General features: G+C 54.0%; 7 protein-coding genes across 7 annotated transcripts; all 7 read left to right on the plus strand.

Annotated features, from left to right (window-relative positions):
* Positions 1–716: 716 nt before the first annotated feature.
* Positions 717–1460, plus strand: LMXM_29_3630 (putative CYC2-like protein; the record flags this gene model as incomplete). Its single annotated transcript, XM_003877459.1, has 1 exon — positions 717–1460. The coding sequence occupies one exon, from the start codon at positions 717–719 to the stop codon at positions 1458–1460; it is 744 nt and encodes a 247-aa protein (XP_003877508.1).
* A 4157-nt stretch (positions 1461–5617) lies between these two features.
* On the plus strand, positions 5618–7285 carry LMXM_29_3640 (conserved hypothetical protein; the record flags this gene model as incomplete). The annotated part of the gene is made up of 1 exon (XM_003877460.1): positions 5618–7285. One exon carries the CDS (start codon positions 5618–5620, stop codon positions 7283–7285), a length of 1668 nt encoding a protein of 555 aa, XP_003877509.1.
* A 948-nt stretch (positions 7286–8233) lies between these two features.
* LMXM_29_3650 (putative ribosomal protein L15) lies at positions 8234–8848 on the plus strand (the record flags this gene model as incomplete). The annotated part of the gene is made up of 1 exon (XM_003877461.1): positions 8234–8848. The coding sequence occupies one exon, from the start codon at positions 8234–8236 to the stop codon at positions 8846–8848; it is 615 nt and encodes a 204-aa protein (XP_003877510.1).
* Positions 8849–9666: 818 nt separating this feature from the next.
* Positions 9667–10341, plus strand: LMXM_29_3660 (putative V-type ATPase, C subunit; the record flags this gene model as incomplete). Its single annotated transcript, XM_003877462.1, has 1 exon — positions 9667–10341. One exon carries the CDS (start codon positions 9667–9669, stop codon positions 10339–10341), a length of 675 nt encoding a protein of 224 aa, XP_003877511.1.
* Positions 10342–11356: 1015 nt separating this feature from the next.
* LMXM_29_3670 (conserved hypothetical protein) lies at positions 11357–11791 on the plus strand (the record flags this gene model as incomplete). The annotated part of the gene is made up of 1 exon (XM_003877463.1): positions 11357–11791. The coding sequence occupies one exon, from the start codon at positions 11357–11359 to the stop codon at positions 11789–11791; it is 435 nt and encodes a 144-aa protein (XP_003877512.1).
* A 1056-nt stretch (positions 11792–12847) lies between these two features.
* Positions 12848–14176, plus strand: LMXM_29_3680 (conserved hypothetical protein; the record flags this gene model as incomplete). The annotated part of the gene is made up of 1 exon (XM_003877464.1): positions 12848–14176. The coding sequence occupies one exon, from the start codon at positions 12848–12850 to the stop codon at positions 14174–14176; it is 1329 nt and encodes a 442-aa protein (XP_003877513.1).
* Positions 14177–15846: 1670 nt separating this feature from the next.
* On the plus strand, positions 15847–17592 carry LMXM_29_3690 (conserved hypothetical protein; the record flags this gene model as incomplete). The annotated part of the gene is made up of 1 exon (XM_003877465.1): positions 15847–17592. The coding sequence occupies one exon, from the start codon at positions 15847–15849 to the stop codon at positions 17590–17592; it is 1746 nt and encodes a 581-aa protein (XP_003877514.1).
* Between the last annotated feature and the right edge of the window lie 710 nt (positions 17593–18302).

Below are 18302 nucleotides of genomic sequence, written 5' to 3' on the forward strand. Positions count from 1 at the left end.
GTCCCAATGCGAAAGAGACGCGAAAGACGGGTTCAATGCAATGGTACCTGGTCCTACTGTCCTGAGAGAAGTGCAAGAAGGCCGAGTAGCGCCTCCACAACAGAAGTGATGTTGACAGCGCTACGCTTTCTTTATGTCGTGTCGCTTTCTGCGCGCGATGAGGGATGTGGAGCGAGCGCTCGTTCTACTAAAGTCCCATGCGACAGCTACCAGCGATTGAGCGACCCCCCAAGGCCTCAGTTTCGAGCCACCGGTCGGGTCCGTCTCTCTGCCTCTCTCTGGCCGCCACATGCGCAGGCAGAGTACATCGCCTTCCTGTTGACTTTGGAATGCATCGCTCTATGACTTCATTTCTTTCTCTTGGTCCCCCCCACATTCCGTCGTTGTGCTCCTTTTTGTTGTCAATGCCTGGATGTTGCGTTTCTCACGTGGCGGTCCTCCGTCTTCTCTCTTTCCCATCCCACTTCGTGTCGGCCCGCGCGCGCCTTTTGCTTCCCCTTCTTGCAGACTTCCACGCCGTAAAAAAAAGATAACAACAGCATCACCAAAGGAAAGGCCTACACGCATTCAAACGGAAGAGTGTGTCGGGGGCCGTGTGCTGTTTTCTTTTTTTTCTTGGTGAAGACAGCAGTAGCGCACCAATACACTCATATTCCATCAGGCGGTGCTTCAGATCCTCATTAGTTGACAGGAAACCCATTGTGTTCGGCATAGCCATGTCTTTGGGAGCTTGCGTATCCAGGACGCCGGCACAGACCCGCTTGGTCGAGGTTGTCTCTGGTTACGTTCAGCATCTTATGGATGTGCAAGCATCTAGGTGTGCTGAAACCTCCCTTGACGGACATGTGGTCCCCCCGCCGGACGCCAAATACCCTTCTCACGACTTCTTTTGCGCGACTCACGTTCCGGGGATTTCGGTGAAGAAGTACACAGATCGCCTTGTGACGTACATGCACTGCTCCCCCGAAGCATTTGTTTTTGCCGTCGCCTACCTGCGGCGGCTGGTGCTGAACGGATTCCCGGTGCACATGCGGTCTATCCATCGTCTGCTGCTAACCGCCGTCTTGGTGGCCCTCAAGTGTAGAGACGACGTTTACTACCACATGAGCTTCTATGCTGAGGTTGGTGGCGTTACCTCAAAGGACTTGTGCATAATGGAGATTCGGTTCCTCTCCGACCTTATCCTCTTTGAAGGCGAAGTATCTCTTGAAAATTACCATACCGTTATGGTGGACATCATGCGCGTGACGGAACGGTGCATGATAACGAATAGAGGCAACAAGACGGAGTTGTGTAGCCGATGCGGCGTGTCTGCAGGCGCCTTCACCGCCTCGACCCCAGGTGATCTTGGCTGCTTACACTGCAAGGGTGACGCGTTCGCACACACTTGGACTAGCGAGTGCGAACTGTTTTGGGGGCCGCTAAACTCTGCTTTCTCACTTCCCGCCGGAGACGTCTGAAAGACACTCCCACGCGAAACCAAGAAGCAAGAAGAGTGACGTTAAAGAGGGCACAGTGAGGAGGCCTCGCTGACGCCTCTCCACCTCTGTCACTCTAGACGGCACTGGAGTGAATATATACTTTTTTTTATCAGCGTGTCCATTCCTTCATATAGCGTGAGTTCAGCTCCACTGTACACCCGGCCTGTCACTGGCCCCATCCGCGTGGTGCAATGAATTTCGTGGTCGCACGCATTGCCGCCGTGCGCCGACTCCAGCCATCTGAGCACGGCTCGTGCCTCAAAACTCTACCCACCACCTGCCCTGCAGGGGTCGCCTCACAGCCACTCACATCATGCCGGTCGCCACCTGCTGCAATCCCCCTCGGGGGTGGCGCTCAGGCTCCCCGCACCCGTGGGCAGTGAGGGCCTGGTGTGAGATACGCTCGAGTCACGCTGACACTCGGCCTAATCATATGAGTTGCACCAACATGTTCGGTGTCGCAGGCCGCTCCGACGCAGCGCCGTCAGAGGACCTGACCACCGACATCAGCAGCGACACATCGCTCTGACTTCTCCACGCCATAAGTGTCTGACCCCATGTCGCCACCAGAAGTGACTGGACATTGGCAGTGTTAGATAGGGGCTGCTTGGCCTTCTCCCACTGCCTGTGGACTGGACCCTGAGATGACACGTTAAGGTGTTCTCCGTCGTCATGGGCTTTACAGAAAAGGGTGGGGGGCATGAAAAGGCGCACCGGCTTGCTTTTTGAGCACCGGGAACCCCCTTTCTCGTTTCTGTCTGTGCCGTACTTCAACACGGAGACTTAAAAATCACCCTAAAGACGAAAAGGAATGAAAAAATAAACAAAAATTTGATTGTCTGATAATGGAGTCAAAATGACCCTTTTCTGTTCACATTTTTTTTGTTTACTCTGTTCTGTGTACCGCGACAGGTGCACTTTGTTGGCCTTCGCCCCTTTGTGTTCTCCTCGTTAGAGAAATTCGTCTTTTCCGTTCTCTTTTGCTTTTCCTTTTTAATATTTTTTTTTTTTTGTGCCGTGCTTTTCCGCCTCAATACGTATTACACCGCGAAGGACTCTCTTAGTCCGTAACACATTTTTTCCCTTTTCTTCGTTTCTCTCTCACTCTTACAGCTCCCTCTTTGTCGCTTTACGTGCAATGTATGCCTTCTGCAGCTCTCTGTTTTTTATTTGTTGTGTACTGTTTTCTTCTCTACCGACGCCGTTTACTTCACCATGGTACCAGGGTGTGAAGCCCACACTCTGTGTGTGTGTGAGGGGGTGGTCAAGAGCCTGCAGCCCGGTCTCCGGGCACGGCTGCGGACTCTTGGTGTCGGCGGACAGCGCCTGGCTGGCGCGGTGCCGAGGAGACGTGCGGCCATGATCGCGCCAGGACCAGCTCCCGACGGGTCGCGCTGACGATCCAGCACATATGCGCGCATGGGCCCACTGCTTTTCTGCCTTTGCCGCGCTGCGGTGGTGTTGAGCGTAGCCGCGGACCCGGCCCGCTCCGCATGCACTGGAACAGCAGTGGGCTGGATGGTGCGATACGGCGTTGGTTGTTCTGGCTTCTTCAAATAGCCGTTTTGTAACGGAGGCAGGTGAAGTGTGACTCTGCGCGTATATTTGGTGACTTTGTCGTGGTAGGATGATGCATAAGGAAGAGAATAGGCTGCTGCTCTTAGCTTTTTTTTCAAAGCCGTACATGAAATTTTATTCGTGAGAGTAATAACGAAACACATGATGTCGACTCATTGTCATACGTGAGTTACACATTGCGGTTAACACGACTGTAACGAACATAATTAGGTCGGCGTTAGCCCTAAAAAAAGCATATAAGGGCCACAAAATAAAAAAAACGCTGAATTGAGTCTGTCGGGGCGAGTGGCGATGAAATCGCCGGCGTATGGCACTCTAACGTGAATCGCACTTCGTGGCATGAGGTGGTTCCATACAATTATTTTACATAAGCGTGTGTGTGTGTGGCGATTTATCTCTCTGTTTTTGTTTTTGTTCTTGTCTTTCACTCCATGCGGCGCTGGGGAAACGAGGCGACGTGGCCTCCTTGTGCTTCTTCCGCGCGCTCTGTCGCGTCAGAAGCTCTCACAGTACCCTGAACGGTGTTGTCGGTAATGCCATTGCTTTCCGCTCGCTGTGGCAGCTGCTTTTTTTCTTAGTCTTTTGTTTCTTGGCCGTTTTTTTACTCGTTGCCAAATCTTTATTTTCCCATAATTTTAAATCGTTCTCTTTTCACTTTGCTCTGAGGTGCTACACCGAGGCTCCTTTTCCGCTTTGAGGACCACCTACTTGTGCAGCTCTTGCTTTAGAGTACGCACGCGCGCAGGTCAGGTATGTGTGGTTTGTATTGGTTTGCGGAAGTGTGACAGCATCGATTCTCCTGTGTAGTCGTGCCTACTTTTCTGTTCTTTGCTTGGTGCCTCCCCCCCTCTACCACTTTTCTTTTCTTCCATTCGACTAGTCGCCCTTTTTTTGTTGTTCTTCCTCTCCCTCATACGGCAAAGTCCACTATAGTCCTCCAAGGTACACAATTTACACCCATTGTGTGGATATTTTTTGGTTGTCTTTTCTCCGTATGAGTTTGTTTGTTACAGCTGCTTCTTTCTTTGCTTTCCGTACTTTTTGTTACTCTTTTTATTTGTTTTCGAACTGTAACGTTAATGTGGTCTTGTCTCCTGACTTTTCCTTTCCTTGTGTGTTTTTCACCTTTTTTTTGCGGGCAGTCTTTGGTGTGCCTTTTTCTCTTCTTGTTCTAGTCAGGCATCCGCTTTTCTCCCCGCTTGCTTCTCCTGTGCTGCTGTACTCATTCTACAATGTTGTGTGCGTCTGTTTCTCTTTTTTTTCGTGCTGTTACTTATTATTTCTCGACTTCCTCCCCTCGTCCTCAGGACACACGCACACCTTCGCAGTACTCTTGTTTTTTAGTGCCCCCCTCCCCTTTGTACTTTTTTGCTGTTTAGCGCTCCCCTCGATTTTCTTCTTTTTGGCGGCCGTGACTCCCCCCTTGTCTCCAAGTGCGAAAAGAAGACCAAAAGTGGCGCGGTGCTCTCTTGTGTTCTCTCTTTTTTTCTTGCTCTGTCATGCTCTATCTTTCCACTTGCTATCTAACTCTTTCTCTGACTCTCCCTTTTTTGTATTAAAGGGGCCTCCAACATCGAAGTTACGCGACTCACTTTCAGACGACTGTATTTAATGTCCCCACTACACTTTTCCTTTTTGAAACACAAGAAAGGTCGTCGAAAAAGGTGGACGACTTACCTCCGCCGGATTTCAGTCCTCATATACTAGAACAAGCGAGGCAAAGGTGTGCCGCCCGCTCCTCCCTTCCTCTGCGTCCTTCTCACCATCACTTTTTCTGCCTTTGTTTCTTGGCTAATGTCTTGCTGCTTTTGCTCTTTTTTTGTTACATTTCGGGGCGTCGCTTTGATGTCTGCCCATTTTTTCAGCACCTCCCCTCTCGCGTTGACACACGAACGGGCTGATGTTCTCGCTTGCCCTCTGTGAGGTTCTTGGGACCCCTTTTCTCCTTAAAGTACCCACGGGCATGCAAACTAACAAAAAGGAAAATAGTGCAAAGTCAATCTGACGCAATGGTAGTGAGTCGCCATGGCCATGTACACCTCCTTTCCCCATCGGCGGCGCAACGTCTTTTCTGGAGCAGTGTAAGCCTCTTTTGACTAGTTCGTCTCGGTGTGATTGTCCAACAGCAGGAGGCTCGAGCATTGCGAAGGGTACGACAGTCTCGAGATTTTGTAACCCTGGCCTCTTCACCGCCGTGATAGCTTTTTCCTCTCGTGCCACTATCTGCCGCTCGGCTTGTCCATCTCCTCCCTCCAATCTCGTGCCTCTCTTTACTACGCATTCGCGCTACGGTGTGACCACGTCAAAGCGTGTGTCCCTAGTCTCTCTCGGCGCACATCTGCACCCGAACAGGTCGACGCACGCGCAAACACACACACACACACACACACACATCGAACACTTCTCAGTTTTCTTTGCAGTGGATTCAGCCTGCTCCTCTTCTCAACAGTCGTGGTGCCCGCTGCACTCCCTTTTGTCACCCACTGTGTGTCTACGGACACCCCCGCTGCGGTGGACTGTGCGTGCGTGTGCTTTGGGTGTTGCATGAGCGTGTAGACATGTCTAAAGGGTTCGAGGTTTATCCATTGACGGGGTCGCACAAGGAGGTGGTCATCAATGAGGCTCTAATTCGTAGCGCCATATCCTTCAAGCCGTCGTTAACGACTGAGGATGACCGTGTTCGCGTCGTTGGTAACCAGGAAAAGGCGCTTTGTGAGGAAAAGGTGCGGAAGGAGGCGGCTGGCATCGCGTTAGAGGACGTTCAGACACTTCTTCTTTCCTTTCGCGGTATTAAGCGTCTCGAAAACCTGAGCTCCCTGCGCTCCTTGACAAAGCTGCACCTGGACAACAACCGAATCCGGTGCATCGAGAACCTCGAAAGCCTCGTGCATCTTGAGTGGCTCGATTTGAGCTACAACGCCATCGAAGTGATCGATGGGTTGCAAGCTCTACAGCATCTCAACTGCTTGTCTCTCTACGCTAATAAAATTACGGCCGTAGATGGACTGATGTGCTTACCAGAGCTGAACACACTTAGCCTAGGTAGCAACCCGCTGGAAAGCATGGATGAGACCGTGCATTATCTGCACCACCTGCCACGCCTACAGGTGTTGACGCTGAAGGAGTGCCCGCTAGCTGCTTTGCCGAACTACCGATCTCGAGTACTCGCGTTTGTGCGTGGACTGAAGTTCTTCGATGGGCACCTCGTGAGGCAAGAAGAGGCTGCGAAGGCGCGCGAGGCATTTCGAGAGAATTTGCTTACGGTGGACGAGGAAGACGAAGCTCGTGCCGCAGCGACAAAGTTGCAGGCAGATCAGGCGATCATCGCATCATCCTATCAGCAGTACAACTGCCCGAATGAAGTGATGCTCTTTGACGAGCTACTTCACCTCGACCCTGAAGGTCGCCACATGGAGGCCATTCTACGAAGCGAGGTGGTGTTCTCGGTTGCAAAGGAGCCGCTGGACAGGTATCAGACCGAGTTCAACGACCAACTGAAGCAGCTCACGGCTGCCATGAAGGACATCCGTGAACGCCGCGACGCTGATGACGCGGCCTATCGTGAGGCCCTCGCCTACACGCTGCGCCACAGCGCTGCTTCTTCTCGGGCATCCATACAGCGTTTCGAGACGCTCGCGAAGGGGCAAATTGTCAAAGGCGTCGCCCAGCAGGTGCCTGGCTCGGCGAAGCGGCTTTCGTCTCAAGTGACCAGGTCTCTACACGCAGCGCTGGACAAGCTAAAGAAAGATCTTTTAGAAGAAGAGGCTCATCAGTACGACGTGCTCGAGGTTCTGCACAACAACACCATCGCCAAGTGGAAGTCACATTCGGTAGAGGTCGTCCTCCAGAGCTCCTTTGAAGCACTGCTTCGCCTCGAGACGGACTTCCAAGTGATGGTGCGGCACATCTTCGATGCTGTCTTTGAGGAGCGTCGCAAAAGCGACAATGCGGAGCGGACGTTTCGCTATGTGGGCCAGAACAATGCCATGCTTGCGTTTCTCGATAACAAGGAGGAGTATCAGCGCACCGTGAACGAATGGTACGAGCTTCGACGCAAACGTGTCGAAGAGCTTGAGATGCACCACCTCAAGGCCGAGGAAAACTTGCTGAACGCACGCGCAAGCGCTATTTTAGCCGCTGAGCAGGACCGCCACCGACTGCGCGTGCATGAGGTGTGCCAGTACGTGAAGGAGATGTCGAACATGATAGACGGGTGTGATCATTAAGGACCTGGCGCGTCGTTTTGTTCCTCTCACCCGCAACCGCACAGAGGCACGCTGCCCTTTTTACTCACACCAGGTAAATGCCGACTATTAGTCTATGCTTCGCACTTGTGTTACTGCCAGCTATGCGGCACGCGGCAGTTGTACCATCACGTTGTCTTGTGTGCACCCGCTTTGTGTGTATTAGTTCTCGCACTTCTTCCCGTTTAGGACCCTGTGGCTTTAGCCTTTCTTTTTCTTGGCTGTCGGACCACTGCTTTCGTGTCTCTCGAGTTGTGAGATGTACAGTAGATTCTGCATGTTTGTTCCCTTTATCCACGGGTGCATGTTGCGTGCCTGTGTGCAGCGAACTAACGTGGCACGTTGAGAACCGAGTCCCACACACACACATTGGATGAAGAGCGACGGGCGGAGTCGATATGGTGGGGTAAAACCGTGCGTGTGTGTTGGGGGAGGGGTCCCTCCCATCTGTGTGCAGCATCATCTCGCCTTCTTCTGATGCACGGGTGACCAAGTTGAGAGAGAGATGCTACCCACTGTGTGGGTCCGTAGTTCGATCACGTGTCAGTGCCGCCTCGTCACGATTTACTCTCTAGCTTTTCCAAGAAGGCTAACGGCTCGCTTCTCGACCCTTGGTGGCTCCGTCACCCGCCCACCTCCCCTCTCTGCCAGCGCAGTACCCTGCGATGCTTTGAAGGCTCAGCAGCGCGGTTATGTAGCGCTTTTGCGCCAACGCAGCTGCACTGCTCGCCTGGGACGTTGTCAAGCCACCTCTCTCACTTTAACCCTCCCCTGCTTGCATCTCTTCTCCCTGCCCTTCTCCCTGTGTCTTGATCTTTCGTGCCACTTGTACGCTCTACACTACGCACTGCTCCGCTTTTACTCATTTCTTTTTGTTTTCACTTGCGTCAACGCGACAACAGAACTCAGCGTAGTAGTAGCGCCACAAACATGGGGGCTTTCATGTACTTGAACGAGCTGTGGAAGAAGAAGTCTTCCGATGTGATGCGCTTTATCCAGCGTATCCGCTCGTGGGAGTTCCGTCACCAGCACACGGTGGTGCGCCTGCGCCGCCCCACGCGCCCGGAGAAGGCCCGCATGCTTGGCTACAAGACGAAGCAGGGCTTCTGCGTTTTCCGCGTGCGCGTGCGCCGTGGTGGCCGCAAACGCCCGGTCCACAAGGGTATCACGTACGGTAAGCCGAAGACCAGCGGTGTGCTTGGCATGAAGCTCAACAAGAACAACCAGGCCGTTGCGGAGCAGCGTCTGGGCAAGCGCTTTGGCAACCTGCGCGTGCTGAACTCGTACTGGGTGAACATGGACTCCACGTTCAAATGGTACGAGGTCATCGCCGTTGACCCAATGTGCAAGACGATCCGCCGCGACCCCCGCATCAACTGGATCGTCAACTCCGTGCACAAGCACCGTGAGCAGCGTGGCTTGACCTCTGCTGGTCGCAAGCACCGTGGTCTGCGCCACAAGGGTCACAAGGCCTCCAAGCTGCGCCCGTCGTACCGCGCTGCGTGGCGCCGCAACAACCGCATTGTCTTCCTGCGCAAGCGTTGATTCGTTTCGCGGTGCCGGCCATTGTCGTACTCACGCTCTTTCTTATTTTGCCTTTCCTTTTCATTTCACGAAGAAACGAACTGCAAACGCGTCGGACAGCGGTACAGCTCCGGAGAAGGATTCTCTCTCTGCCACAGAGAACAATCTCTTGGTTTTCTTCCTCTCCCTCACCGCAACTCCACTGTTGATGCCATCTTGTCGCTTGTGTGTGTGTGTTTAGGTGTGCTGTTGCCACTGCTCCCACCTAGCAGGCCTCCTCCTGCGCCCCGGGCGACGTGAAGCCGAGATCTTCGGCCCTGTCTCGTGCCCCGTCCGTTGTGTCTGCTCGCTTGTAAGATGACTGTTGATGGCCTCATCCACTCCCCCCTCTTCATTTGGTTGGCTTGTGCGGCACTGTTGAGCTCCCTTCACACATACGGGAACTCGACCAGGTATCCATCGACACCGTTCGCCACCGTCCGCGTTCACCCGCAGCACGGCGCCTCAGCCAGCCTTCTTCGCCACTCACTCGATCACCACAGAGGGAGCACAGGCTGTCGTGTCACACAGGACTATCTCGCAGATCGCGTCTTGCGACTTTGGTTGCTCTCACACCTTCTCGTTTTCTTCGTTCTCTCGTGAGGAGCTGCGAATCGCGGTTTTGACCTCTTTTTCTCTTCTCCGATTCGACAGCGTCTAGGCGTGGGTTGCTGTTATCACAGTGCAGGTCTCTCTTCCAAAACCTCTTTCGAGGAGTCTCGCCAACGTTTACGGTGTCACATAGGAAACAGATTTCAGGTTGTTCCCGCTTCTTTTTGTCCTTGCTAGAAGGAGCCGCAATGCCTGTGGAAGCGGAAGTGCTCCCGACGCCGACGCGTCTGCCCCCAGATGACGCGATGCACGTGGTAGGAAGCCTCATCCGGTATATTCTCATCATCGTTATCGTCGTCTTTGGCATCATTCCCGCCTTGTGTGGGACCGTGTTCCCCCCTTTCTCAGCGTTGTGGAGCATCCTGAAGGCTGTGTCGCCGTATGCGTGGGCCTCGATGGGAACCGGCATCGGCATCGCACTTTCCATTCTCGGCGCCGCGTGGGGCATCCTAACGAGTGGTGCGTCAATCAGCGGTGCGGCTATCCGGGCCCCAGAAATCCGGAGCAAGAACCTCATCTCCATCATTTTTTGTGAAGCCGTGGCTATCTACGGTGTCATTCTCTCCATCATTATGATGGGAAAGATTCAGGCGAGCAGTTCTTCTGTCGGTAGTGGCGGCGTCTACGAGTACGAGACCATCGCTGGCGGCTACACCCTCTTCGCTGCCGGGGTCGCCGTGGGCATCGGCAACATGGCGTGCGGTATCGCCGTTGGCATTGTTGGCAGCAGCTGTGCCATTGCCGATGCACACAATAGCAGCTTGTTTGTGAAGGTGCTCGTGATTGAGATTTTCGCCTCGGCGCTTGGTATCTTTGCGGTCATTACGGGCATTCTGATGGCGCAGAAGGTTCAAATGAAGTAGCTCGACCGCCGGGGCGCAAAATAAAAAGTAAGGACCCCTTATTCAGATACAGGTGGGGAGCGAGGGGAAGGGGGGGAGCGACGCTCCTTGTCACACACAGGAAATCTCAAAGGAGAGTGGCATGTGCATGAGATTCACGTCTCTTTGTGTCGTCAGGGCACTAGCAGCACGGTCAGAGCTTGCCCGGTTTTGTTCGCTTCCCTCTGAGCACCCCTGCGATTGAGACGTCCTTCCGTTTACCGATCGCTTTGTTTGCTGTGGTTCGTCTTCGCTTGTGTTGGCGTTGGAGGGGTCTTGTCTCTGAACACGGTAGACGCGCTTGCGAGATGCGCAGCGTCTCTACTACTCGTCGTGCCTCGTTCTTCATCTGTCTTGGAGGTGAACGAGCCTGATCTGTGCGCATGGTGATGGTGGATTAACATCCATTGTTGACGCGGCGGCGTCGGCGCTCGCCAAGGTGGCGTGTTTCGAGTGCGGATGTCCTGTTTGCGGTGATCAACTAGCGGAAAAAAAGGAAAGATGAATAAGGAGCGTCGACAATGCAGCGCGATGCACGATAGACGGCAGCAACAAGCGCTGCTTGTACGATGACACCCTCGCTCGCCACTTGAGGCGTGAAGAGAGGAGCCCTGCTGTCTCTCCCACGCAGCGCGAAGCTTCTGCTCTGCTGAGTTGGTCTCTGGGCTCTGGCGAGAGAACACAAGGGAAAGAAAGTGACGTACACAGTAGGGATACTTCCGCGTGTCATAGCTGCGCTCGTGCTTCTGGAACAACGCTTTTCCTGTGGATCTCCTGCAATAGCTACGCGGGGATTATCGGAAGTGCCCCTCCGCCGCAGCGCCTCCTTGGAAGTGCACGCGGGCGTTCCGTCTGCTCCTTCCACTTGTCTTTTCCTCTTTTCCCATATGGCTGTGGGGTCTTGTGTCGATGACAGCGAGCATCTCGCCTCCAAGGTGAATAGGGCTCTGTCGGGCAAAAAATCATTGGCATACCCGCGGAGGCTCAAGGGCGGCAGATGGCTGCATCACAGTTGATCCTGCAGCGGTACACTGACCTGATCAATAGTGGCAATCTCGATGCTGCATTCAACTATCTTTCCGAGGACGTCGTCTACGTCACGTGGCTTGGCGTGGTCGAAGGGAAGGACAATGTGGTAACATTTTTGCGTGATAACGTACGCTTCCTGCACTTCACCAAGAACTTCAATCGCTGGAGGCAAGTACAGCATTGCCTGGACGCGGACCTGAGCCGGGGCTTCGATGACTCTGGTGTCGGCGACTCGAACCTCTTCAACCGTGACGGGTATGACGTGCAGGGGTACGCGAGCTTTGAGCGAGATGGCATGATCGCAAAGATAGTGAAGCTCTCCATGCAGAAAACGCGTGTGAAGGAAACGGTTGTGATTCGCGACAACAAGGTGGTTTTAGTCACCTTGATGGAGCGCCTGTGAAAGACGGGGAAACGGGTACTAGACTGGCGGTACAGGGAAGAAAGGGCCACATTGTCATGTGGCGTTACGATTGTGCAAGGCTGACGCCATCGTGCTATGGTCGCTGCGAGCGGAAAGGGTGAGATGATGCTTTCGACGGGCACCGGCGCGGACTCTCCATGTCCATTGTTGTCAATGTTGTAGGAAAAGTAATGTATCAACCACTGTCACCGTTTTCCCCTTTTTTGCACGCTTCACTTCCTTCCATTCCATCTTTGAACATGGACCGGCATTATTTACCCTTCTCTTTCACCCCTCTTCTCTCAGTTTCTAGCCCTTGAGACGCTGATGGCGTGTGCACTGTCTGCTGTGTGTGTGTGTGAAGGAGGGGGAGAGAGTATGTAGTTTGTGTTACGGGCTCGTCATCACAGGGCCATGTCGTGCGGCAACCAGCGACGCTAAAGACGTGATTGATAAACGTTCTATCGCGGTTCTGCGGGAATGTGTCGTGACACGTCTGCTGCGGCAAGAAAAAGAAATGCATCCACGCAATCGTGACTTGCTTCAGCGTTTTTTTGTCAACATGTGCGCTTGCAGAGTCCACGCTGCAGCGCGGTGGATCCTCCCTTGATTTGCTGGGTACGGCAGTGGGCGCGCTTTATGCGACACGTGCTTCTCTTCTTTCATCCCTGCATTGCCCTCCTCTGCGTCTTCATTGTGGCCCCTTTCGCTCTCATGCCGCCGTTTCATTCGTGTATGTGTGTGTGTGTGTGCACACGACCATCGGTGCCCCTTTCACTGTGTGGGATTCTCTGTACTCTCTTCGTCTCTCTCCCGCCGTCGTCACCACGCTTAGGAATACTTCTAGAGAGTCTTTTCCCATTTCCACATCGCTCCTTTTCCTCAAGGAAAGCAGAGTCGAATCGAACCGCGCCGACTCTGAACCACCGAAAACCTAGGTAACAGAGTTGCCGTTGGCGCAGCTGTCTGCACGCTTTTCTTTTCTGCATTGCCCTCTGCGGTCCATCTTCGAGAGTTGCTTTACCTCATACCGGACACGAGTGCTCATACCCCACGATGAAGGCCATAAGAACCTCTCGCGAGCGCGAGGTCGAGGCGAACATCGCTCTCCGGGAGCGTGAGATCGCCACGCTGGAGCAAGAAAAGACCGATCTGCAGTCCTGCATGACCGTGGTGAACCCGAAAAGGCGCGAGGACCAGCTGCTTGCTTCTTTTCCTGTGCTCGACTACTGCGGCAGAAAACCGCGTCAAACAATTCAGAATGTTTCCGTGGAGCAGTACGGGAACATAATTGTTCAGCTAGAGATCGCGAAGAAAGCAATCGATGCACAGAACCAAAAGGACCGCGCGGAAATTCAAGAACTGAGCCGCCTCATCCGTGAGCAGGAAAAACAACAGAAGATGCTGGCGCAAAAGACGAGGAGGCTCGGTGAAGACGCGGGTTTCGACTCCAAGTGGGTCACAAGGCGCCAGCGTGATAAGATGATGAAGATGCAGGCCTACAAGACTGACGTCTCTGTCGCTGAGCTGGAGGCGCGCACGCGTCTTATGGATCACGAGGTCAAGGTAGCCAAGTTGCTTGGTGAAAAGAAGGGCGCCACCATCCTCGCGCTCACGAAGCTCGTGGAGAAGCGCCGCTCCACCATCGACGACATCGATTCGTTGTACAACGAAATCCGCATTGTAGATCGAGACACAACCGTCGCGAGCGAGGAGCTGGCCAAGGTGAATGCTGACATCCAAGATGCGGACGCCTGGCTCGAGGCGCGGCCGAACCCGGCCGACTCGCTGGCGCGCAAGGTCATTGAGGAGGACTCCGCCACGCTCAAGGAAGAAAGGGAGCAAACGGTGAATGAGCAGCGCGTCCCACAGGAACGCGTCATCAAGGCGCAGGACTACCGCATTGCGCAGCTGGAGAAGCGGGCAAAGATTGTCCAGAGGGCTCTCCAGAACAACGGACTTTCTCGCGAGGTCGACAAAATTGTGGCGCACGGATGGTCGCAGCGGGAGTTGGAGGTGCCGGAGGACCAGGAGGAGCTGTACGACATTGAGAAGATCATCCCGGCCCAGGAGAAGGTCCACCCTGGCATCTACAACTTGCTGCTGACGGAGAAGGAGAAGATGGCGCGCACTGTCAGCATTCTCACCATCACCGCCAAGGAGAAGGAGGAGCTCATGGCTGCCCTCACGGCCCGGCTAGAGAAGTTGGCAGCGGAGTGCAACGAGGCGATCCAGGAACTGGACAACTACGCATCGGGGATGGTGTTTTCTGAGGAGCAGCAGCGTGTGCAGGCGCTCAAGTGGGTGCGCGAGCAACGTCGGCACTGCGCCAAGCTTTTCTATGAGAAATCACTCCTTGAGAGCGTCGTAGAGGAGGATGGTTAGTGGCACTTTTGTATCCCTCGTCAGTAGAGTGAGTCCACCCGATGTTTTCGTTCTCGCTCCTGACATCGTACGTTTTGTGCCGCTGCGGCAGTCACCATGGGCAAGTACGGAACCGCACCGCACGTGCGGTGGGGCCAGGACGCACGGGTGCGCTAGCCCCCGCCCAGTTTCTCCTCCGTTGTACCAGCGTTCATTTTTTTCCTTCACTGTGTTCAGCATCTCTTTCTTTTGTAGCCGATCCGGATAGCTGCTGCGGCGCTGTGCAGCTGGAGAGCGATATTTGTGTTGGTAGTTCTTCTCGGAGCACTGTCGCTTCCCTCTATTTCCCGTGAGCACTCTGCTGGACTCGACAGCGGAGCGGTAGTCGCGTGTGTGTGTGTTTATGTGCATTTGTGTCGTGCGGGGTGGAGAGGTGGATGCCAGTTTTTCATCTAGGTTTTGCCGCCTTCCCCTTCCCACCTCACCTCCTCTGCAGGTCCGACATAAGCGATGCGCACAAACGAAGCAGCGTGAAATAGCACATGGACGCGGCGGTCGCGGTTCAAATAAGGACAACGGTATCATCTTCCACTGGTGTATTTGGAGTATCGGTCTCCTTTCAAATTGTTTTCCATCATCAGAGGTTGCTGTTTTTAGTTTTGTTGTTCTGACGGTGCGTTGGTCGGTTTGGTCGACTTCTGCCGGTGTCTGTCTCTCAGTTTTTCTCTTCCTTTCCTGAGTTTGTACCGTTTCTCTTCTCTGGCTTCTTGCGGGGGCTCGCTACGTCCCTCTTTGTCCTTCTCTCGCGTTACTCGTCTAGCTGGTGTCTGAATATGAAAACTCAGCCTCACTCAACGCACGTGGACAAATGACAGCATCACGGTAGTGTGACGGTGGTGTGTGGTATAGTTCCCTCTCGTTCGCCAACGCACGCGGACATTAAGGCTGCCCGCATCCCCCACCCCCTGCCCTCTACTCGGCGACGAGAGCTGCTGCACTGGTGGCATTGCTCGTCGCGATGACCGACTGATCATCGTGTGCGGCACCCTGGATACTGAGCATGCGTGATGGCGTTATCTATCGCGGTAGGGAAATGGTCACGCTTCTATCATATCTGCCATGCATATACTTTTACCTCTTCACAGCGGCTCCACTTACCTTGTCTCCCCTTCCCCGAACATCGTTCCTCTCCGCCCCTTCGCACATCCTTCACTGGTGCAGTGAATTATTTTTGTTCATTCCTCATATTTTTGCTCCTCTTAGGGCGAACGCCGTGACACGCGCTTTGACGTTCTATTCACCTACGCAGGCGACCACTAAGCGTGCGATCAGCCTCCTCGTATGCGCGTCTGTGCTCACCTGCGCCTTCTTGCACACCCAGCATCGACCTTTGTCACGCACCCGTTTCTTGCCCTGACTCCGCGGAGGTTGTGCTGCTCTTTCCGCCAAGCATACTCTTCCCCGCTTCTCTTTGTTGTCTCACCACTGGCCTTTCACATTAACGCCTCTCTCCTCCGCGTTTCTCAAGCTTGCCTTTGCAGTGCCGTTATTCTCACCGTCATCGTCGCTACCGCGTTGACTAGAGAGTTGTTCCAGCTGTTTTTTCCTTTGTGGCTCACCCCCCCCCTTCACGAATACCTCTCTCTTCACCGGTCTCTGTCTTCTCGTTGTCCGTATTTGTTGCCGCAATCATGTCCAACAGTGTGTCCACCAGCGCCGTCAGTATGGATAGCCCCATCAGCACTGACGGTGACATGCCTAGTATTCACCATGGCGTGGAGAAGGCGGTGTACATGATGTGGAACAACCAGTATAACGAGGCTCTGGATCTGTTGCGTGCAAAGAAGGACAAGAACCCACGCTATGCTCTCGAGTGGGCCAATGTCAGCCTTGTCAAGACCCTTATGAGCTCTACGAACGAAGATCGCGAAAGTTTGCTCGACTTGTTCAAGGCAGCGGACTCCCTGTCGACCTCGAGCAAGTACAACGACCCCATGTTTTCCGAAGACGACGCGGATGTCGACAAGGAGGAGGACAAGACGCGCAAGCAGCTACAAAAGGAAAAGAAAAAGAACAAAAAGGTCTTCATGGCACGCAAAAGGGACGCATCCAAGGGCGGTGAGTACTTTGACCAGACCTGGAAGCTCGAGTGTGATGTTATCTATGCCGACGCACTCCTAATCCGCTCCATTGGCCAGCTGATGATGAACTCCTATCTCAAGGGTGGCATCAACCTCCGCAAGGCGTGGGGGTGCTACTACTCTCTCATCCAGCAGGTGGAGCAAGACACCGAGAACAGGATTCCGTACGAGTTGAAGATGTGCATCAAGTACGGCACCGGCACTTTCTACGCCTTTCTGGCACTTGTGCCGGCGAACCTGATGAAGCTGCTGAGTATCATCGGCTTCATTTCTGACCGCGACCTCGGCGAGCAGTACCTGACAGAGGTCTTCGAGAGCAACACGATCCGCTCCCCGTTTGCCGCCCTCGTTCTGTGCACGCTATATCTTTTCCTCCCGACCGGCCTTGGCAATGTCGATGTAACCTTGTCGCGCGCGCGCCACGTCCTGGAGACAATGAACGTGCGCTACCCGAACAACACCTACTTCAACGGCTACGCGAACTTCTACTTCCGAAAGAAGGGTGAGGTGGAGCCGGCGGTGCGCTCCATCACACTAGCTGCCGAGAACGCTGAGAAGGCCGGTCTTGTGCCGCTGCTCATCAAGTACCTCTACGCCGACACTCTCTTCATGAACCAGCAGTGGGCCGAGGCACTGGAGCAGTATCGCAGGATCCTTGATCACCTGGCAAAGACCAAGGAAAAATTTGCGTACACTGGCCAGGTCGTGCTGTCCGTGGCGGCGTGCTACGTAATGCTAGACAACGACAAGGAGGCTCTGGTCTGGTTCAAGAAGGTGGACTCCATGTACAACCCCAAGTCCAAAAGCGACTCCAACTCTCCGCGCTTCGCGAACCGTGTCATTGCAAACCCGCGTCTACTGCCGCTCTCGGGTGTGTACATGCTCTACATCAACCGTGACCTGGCGCACATGAACAAGGCGCAAGGCCTCCGCGTTCTGGCTGAACTGAAACGTGTGACGAAGGACAAGGATTTGAGCGGGCCAGAAGCGGAGAACATGTACAACCTCTTCCTTGGCGTCATTGAGAAGGGCAGCGAGAACACCGATGCTGCACTAGTTTACATGAATAAAATTTTCGACAACGAAAAGAAAATCCCACACGATTCGATGATCCTGCCCTTTACGTACTACGAGACCGGGGAGATGGAGTACCGCCGTGGAAATATAGAAAAGGCAAAGGAGTTGTTCGACAAAGGCAGTAGGATCAAAGGCGACGGCAACGAGACACTGTCTAACCGGTACAGCATCGCCATGAAGCAGCTGCGCCGTGCAATGGCGGACCGTGAATCGCAGTAGTGGTGATGTCCGCGTAGCAGCGCCTGCGAGGAGGAGAACGAGCAAACAACAATGCGGTGCAAACCTTTCCTCGTCTCAGCTCCCGTTGTTTATGGACACTGCAGCAGCCTCTCTGCCCGTGCTTGCGCGCGTTCGTGTGTGCGTCGGTTCGTCTTTCTTTTTTTTTTCCGTGTTCCTTTTCGCGCTGGTTCTTTGATTTGCATTTTTCTTTGTCTGCGTGCTCGTTTTCTTGTGCTCTCACTGGGTCGCCATCCCGTATCTCTCCTCCTTTGCTGTTCTTCATTCCGCTGGTTCGCCTTTCTACGACACCATCCTCAGCACTCAACATGGACGCAGACGTAATTTTGATTGTGTGCATGTGAGCTCCTCTTCGCCGGCTCCTCGCTGCTAAATAGACCCGCCGCGGGGCGCAAAAGGGGGTTTTGCCGAAGATGCTGTCTACTTTCTGCCCTCGCAGCTGAAAGGAGACACGCAACGGCGTTGCAAACTCGCACTTATTCTTGTCTTTTCTTCTGAAGCTGCTGGCATTTACACGTGTACGGAAGCCCTGTGCGAACACTCTCATCCACAGAGACCGCGCAACGAGGCGTTCCTGTGTGGCACTGGCGAGCTCGTACACCTCAGCGTCTCCACTTTTGCGCGAGCGCTCGTTCAAGGAAGTATTCGGAAAGAGTGGCAGAGAGTATGTGGAAATCAAGGTGAAAGGAACG

The sequence above is a fragment of the Leishmania mexicana genome, chromosome 29 (assembly GCF_000234665.1).
Source record: "Leishmania mexicana MHOM/GT/2001/U1103 complete genome, chromosome 29".
In the NCBI taxonomy this organism is placed as follows: Eukaryota; Euglenozoa; class Kinetoplastea; order Trypanosomatida; family Trypanosomatidae; genus Leishmania; species Leishmania mexicana.